Source organism: Centroberyx gerrardi, chromosome 11 (genome assembly GCF_048128805.1).
Source record: "Centroberyx gerrardi isolate f3 chromosome 11, fCenGer3.hap1.cur.20231027, whole genome shotgun sequence".
Lineage (NCBI taxonomy): Eukaryota > Metazoa > Chordata > Actinopteri > Beryciformes > Berycidae > Centroberyx > Centroberyx gerrardi.
In genome coordinates this window covers 11,735,639-11,741,288 of record NC_136007.1, presented here as the reverse complement: position 1 = coordinate 11,741,288, position 5,650 = coordinate 11,735,639, and the positions used below count along the sequence as shown (strand labels likewise).

General features: G+C 40.1%; 1 protein-coding gene across 1 annotated transcript in view; it reads left to right on the top strand.

Moving 5' to 3' along the window:
* Positions 1 to 3,877, top strand: part of aifm5 (apoptosis inducing factor mitochondria associated 5) — an 8,871-nt gene extending 4,994 nt beyond the window's left edge. Inside the window, exons 9-18 of the mRNA XM_071902869.2 lie at positions 19 to 149; positions 602 to 717; positions 826 to 897; positions 1,093 to 1,156; positions 2,006 to 2,082; positions 2,207 to 2,324; positions 2,568 to 2,666; positions 3,176 to 3,251; positions 3,422 to 3,526; positions 3,844 to 3,877. Of these exons, the coding sequence (XP_071758970.1) occupies positions 19 to 149; positions 602 to 717; positions 826 to 897; positions 1,093 to 1,156; positions 2,006 to 2,082; positions 2,207 to 2,324; positions 2,568 to 2,666; positions 3,176 to 3,251; positions 3,422 to 3,526; positions 3,844 to 3,877 (892 nt within the window). The remainder of the gene's footprint in view (positions 1 to 18; positions 150 to 601; positions 718 to 825; positions 898 to 1,092; positions 1,157 to 2,005; positions 2,083 to 2,206; positions 2,325 to 2,567; positions 2,667 to 3,175; positions 3,252 to 3,421; positions 3,527 to 3,843) is intronic.
* The last annotated feature ends 1,773 nt before the right edge of the window (positions 3,878 to 5,650 follow it).

The following is a 5,650-nucleotide window of genomic DNA, read 5'->3' as shown; positions in this document are numbered from 1 at the left end:
TCATGGCCTGTCCTTTAGAGCAAAGGGTCTGGAAATGCCCGGCATGGAGCTGGACAACGTCAAGATGCTGGAGACACCGGAGGACGCCCGGCAAATCCACGCTGCCTGCATCGGCTGCCGCATCGTCATCGTGGGAACCTCTTTTGTTGGTACTGTGTTTGCAAGAAACAACATATGGATATGTCTTTATGTTTGTCAGGGTTTGAGATATGTAGGAAACTTTATTAGAATTAGGACAAAACACCATCAACTCTAATGCCACTTCTTTTAGTTTAAATCACTACATGGGAGAGTATTGTTGCTATTGCAGAAAAAAAACAATAATTTTGTTCAACAGTTTTGATGATTTGCCTGTTTTTACTTGAACTGGATTACGTGGTCCATGGTTTCATGACCCCCTGCCTGATGTAATTAATTCAAAACTGATGATCATTTTTCAAAAATGCGCCTTCATAAAACTGACAGTAGGGTTGTTGACTTGTTGAGTTTTTGTTGACTTTCATTTTCATCCAGTATCAGTTGTGGTTATTATGCATGCATTCACTTGGCTGCATATATTCGCCCCCTCCTCATTAACTGCATGTTCACTGTTTCTTTTCAGGCATGGAAGTGGCCTCTTACATGATAGACAAGGCCTCCAGTATCACAGTGATAGGCAGCAGTGAAATGCCATATCAGAAGACCCTGGGTCCTGAAATTGGCAAAATCACCATGACGGTGAGAGAGAGAGAGTGAGAGAGAGAGAGAGAGAGAGAGAGTTCTTGCTAGTAGCTTGTATACTTTGCTGAGAAACCTACTTAACCTTAAACTCTGTTGTTTCTGCAGATGCTGTCAAGCAAGAATGTGAAATTCTACATGAATGATAATGTGACAGAGGTCCGAGGTGTGAATGGCAAGGTAAAATGGTAAAATATATGATCCATCAAATATGACACTGCGTTTGATCAGTCCCAATTCAGACTTGAACAACAGTAAATACAAATACACAGTGAAATTCAGAACTTTGTGTTCAGCGATGGGATAATATCGGCTTCTATCTCAATCACTTTCTCTAATGGATCAGTGCTTTCTCTCCTGTCTCTCATCCTCAAGGTGAAGGAGGTTGTGCTTAAAAGTGGGGCAGTTGTTCAGGCTGATGTTTTGATTGTTGGAATTGGTAAGTGCAACACAGAAACTGCAATAATCTCACATTTAAAGGAGAATATTGGTCTATTTCTTCTTTAAGCTCATCTCCTTCATTGCACTTCAATAATTTTACATTATACATTAGACATTTCCTGTTGCAGGGCTTTATTGCTATATTTTGGTTGATTTTCCTTTAAAGCAAGATCACTTCAAGTAAGGTCAAAGGTAACATGATGCTGCAAAAAGCTGAGTGGGTTTTGGTTGGTTAATATCTGTATCAGATATTTTTATGAGGGATGGGTATCAGATTTTTACTGAAAACTGGTACATTAGTGTACAAATGTACCATTCAGTTCACATTGGTGGATTACAACTTCAGACTGACAAAGATGCCTGTGATTGGGATTGAGTTGAGAATCGGCAGCAGAAGCTATTGCAAGCTTGATTTATATAATAAAATAAAGTTTGCACACCTGACAATTTCAGTCTTGGGTGCTGGGAGAAAAAATGTGTAACATAAATACATGAGGCACACCATCGACTTGCAAATCTTGCTTGCAGATGGTGGTATCATTTACATGTTTGCTGCTTTGAAAAAGGTCTATGAACGAAACGTTGCAATAAATTGAGATTTGCAAGTAGATAGTGTGCGGGAGCCTCATATATTTAAGCTTGATTTATATAAAATATATTTTATAGTTGTATTATATTACCTGATGACACACTGCACTGAGGAACAGTCTTGGTGGGTCAGAGGTAGTGGACAAATGACAGAGATGAGCGAAACAACTCAATAACACTACCTAATTGTATTCCTCCAATATTTATTCAACTACATTTCCTCTTCTTTCTCTTCCTCTTCTTTCTTTCTCCCCTGCAGGTGTCCTTCCTAACTCAGAGTTCCTTCGGGGCAGTAAAATACAGATGGACTCAAAAAGCTCAGTCATAGTCGATAAGGTGAGTCAGCAACTTGCGTTTCCTTCTGGCGATCTGGATCTTTTTCTGTCCCTTCACTCTCAGGATTTAACCTAATCTGGGTTTATCATAAAGAGTGGGTTTTGGTTGTGTCTTCCTCCTGCAGTACATGCGCACCAACGTCCCTGGGGTGTTCTGCGGGGGCGACCTGGCCATCTTCCCCCTGGCAATGGCCAAAAACCAGCAGGTCAACATCGGACACTGGCAGATGGCGCAAGCACACGGTAACTAGCAATCAACTGCTGAACTCCATCTGTAGAAGCAACAGAGCATCAAATACAGTATACTGGAGACGATACAGAGCATGCAGTGAATAGGCAGATTTTATTAAACATATAGAAATTTGGTGCTACATGTAGGGTTAAGGTTAGATAAAATATATACAGTATATATCATCTATCTTTTGTATCTTTTTTTGGTTTCTTTCCACAATATATTCTGTGAATGTGTATTTTATTGTTGTTCAGGGAGGGTAGCGGCCCTCAACATGCTGGATAAACCAACTGAACTCACTTCAGTTCCTTTCTACTGGACAGTCCTATTGGGTAAAACCATCCGATATGCAGGTGGGCGTCTCCAAGTACACACACACACACACACACACACACACACACACACACACACACTTTTGAAAACTGATTCATGATTACATCTAGGATAAGAGGATGTATATTGTTACTTGTGTTGAAGATAGTGGGAAGAAGGCATGTGTATAAAAGTATTTAAAAAAACACACATTTAACTATTATTAACTATTTATCGGGACCTCTGTGTAGAGCATACATACCAAATTTCATTTAAATCTGATCCAATCTGGCCGAACACTTTGAGTGTATAGCCAACACTAATACAATTAATAATGCATAGGGATTTTTACACTCTATATAAGTTTCAACATTATTGCACTGACAAAAGTAACTGTAACCGTTAAAACTATTCATTTAAACAAACATCATACAATGTGAGACCCCAGGATATCTTAACATCCATAAAGTTGCATTATTGGCTTTATATTGGAAGCCCACGCTCGTAACTTATTATATATATTCCATGTTTCTGTTGTGGTTGTACGCAGGTTATGGGGAGGGATACACCGAGATTGTAATGAAAGGAAAGGTTGAGGATCTGAAGTTCCTGGCATTGTATATCAAGTAAGTTGAGAAAAAAAACAGCTGTTGTTGTGAACATTAATCCTCTGTAAATATATGTCATAAACACAGAACAATGTAACTCTTTTCACAATGTGGACGTAAAACAAAATCTTGACTATAACAACGATCTACTTATGGTTTTAATGTCTTTATTTAATCCTTGTTTATAGGGATGATGAGGTCATAGCAGCAGTGAGCCTTGACTACGACCCGGCAGTGTCTGCAGTGGCTGAGAGGCTTGCAGCAGGGAAAGTCATTACGAAGAAAGAGGCTCAGTACGTAACATCCCTCTGTTTTTATGCCCCTTTCTTACTGTCTCTCCATGTTTGGATGATTGTGGCCTCTCATCAGCCTCTGCAGTCTTTCATTCACTCTGGATATATTGGTAGAGAGAGACAGATGCATGAAGGAAAAGACAGGCACTTACAAAGGAAGGAAGTTAGACAACCAGCGAGGCAGGCTGACAGACATCAAATCAAACATATTTACAAAACGCTTTTAATTGACAGCTTTCAGCACAAAGTGCGCCAAAGGACACAAATTCATATAAAAACATGAGATAATAAAACCGACATCTTCCTTCATCTTCCAGATCAGACGACCAGAGCTGGCTGAAGCTGTCCTGAGCCATTTCTCCATCCAGTCATCATCAGCACAACATCGACATACAGTCAGAATGTCCTTCATCTGTCCCTCCATCAGCACCAAAGAGCACAAGGCGTTTGGAGGCGTTTGATCACAATACTCCATTTGGAAGAGAGAGACGTCACCGATGGCAACCGGTGTACAACAGCACAATCTGCAGTACAAACTTTATGTTTACAGTACTTAACAGTCTTCTGATACAGGTTGTGTAGGAGGGAAACTGTGTACTGTATGCCATACAGTAAGCATTCACATGAGGGGGACTTAACTCCTGCATCTATCTGAGCTGGGACGGAGAAATTGGGGAAGAGGCGGGAGGTCCAAACAACACATACCTCAGATGCACGCAGCTTTTCGGGCTTTCTACTTTTTTTTTTATATTATCTCATTTGGTTATATTTACACTTTTTTCTGGATTCTGTGGATCTATGTCTTCAGGTTGACATCAACAGCTAAGATGCCTCAGTCTGTTCTCTACTGTTAGTATTAAACGGGCGGTGTAAGCTGCCTTTCGGTGGCCCTTTACTTGGACGCAGCTGCTGCAAAAACACAAGTGACCTTAATGGCCATTGTGGCCGTGTGTGCGGTCCAATCGGTGGCTTGGAGGGGGGGATTAGGAGAACAGAGGGGGAGTGTTCAGCTCTTTGAGGCAGAGATGCTGAAATAGGCAACGGCCACAAAACACACCAATGGGGGAACAATGGGCCTTCGACAAACAGCGCACAAAGAGGCCGCAACAAAAACCTTCACAAAAGAAATGCTGCGTTTTTCTCTCTTTCCCTCGGTCTCTCTACCTTTTTTTTTATCACTGTCTTTACTTCACACCTCTCTTTCCACCTCATCAGTTACCTTTAGCTCCCCTCTCTTGTTTCTTTCTTCTCAACACCTTTTATTTTCATCAACAGCATGCCTCACTTTACTGTAACTAGGGTTCGACTGATGGGTTTTTGAAGGCAATACCAATTCCGATATTTTTAAATTCAATCTGCCACTAACCGATATTTTGTGCTGATATTCTGTATATGTAATATGTAAAACAGCATGTAGACCATCATGTGACACTAAAACTCTCCATAAAACTCTACTAATTAAATTCTTATCTTGGTTAAAAGCTCCTTATGGTAGAATATGGAAGGGTTTCATTGCAGGCTTTACAGACTTCCACTCCTGAATCTGGTTGAGTAAAATCATATCCTCACCTCTATCATATCCTCTGTATCCAATTTTTATTGAAATGCCAATATCGGCCCATTATATCGGCAAACCAATATATCGGCCCAACAATCACAGCCTCTTTATCAGCCTCATCTCCTGTAATCTCACATCTCTCTGAGCATTGCATCTACAGCTTTATATTTATGAGTAACAGTTTTGAACCTAAACCTTACTGTAAGCTACCAGGAACAGGTTTAACTCTTACTCAGTACCCAAAGGTTTTATTAAATAATTTTTCGTATTATCAATCCTTGAGGAAAGAAGAGTAACAGCTTTCATCTCAAAGATATACTTGGGAGAATTTGTCACCGCCCATTTTAAAACCAGAGGAAAATATACAATGAATATCAATCCTCTTGTAAGAAACAACTTTCATATCAAGTGAACCCTGATGCCGAGGGAGAAATAACATGGATGTACTTGTCATTTCAAAAATTCTGTCTTGTGTTTCAAATTTTTCATGCATAAAGTTCTCAGGCACAACAACACCTTCTGTTTTCATTCATTGATTTGTCAGTTTGGGAGCCAGCTGGTTCACT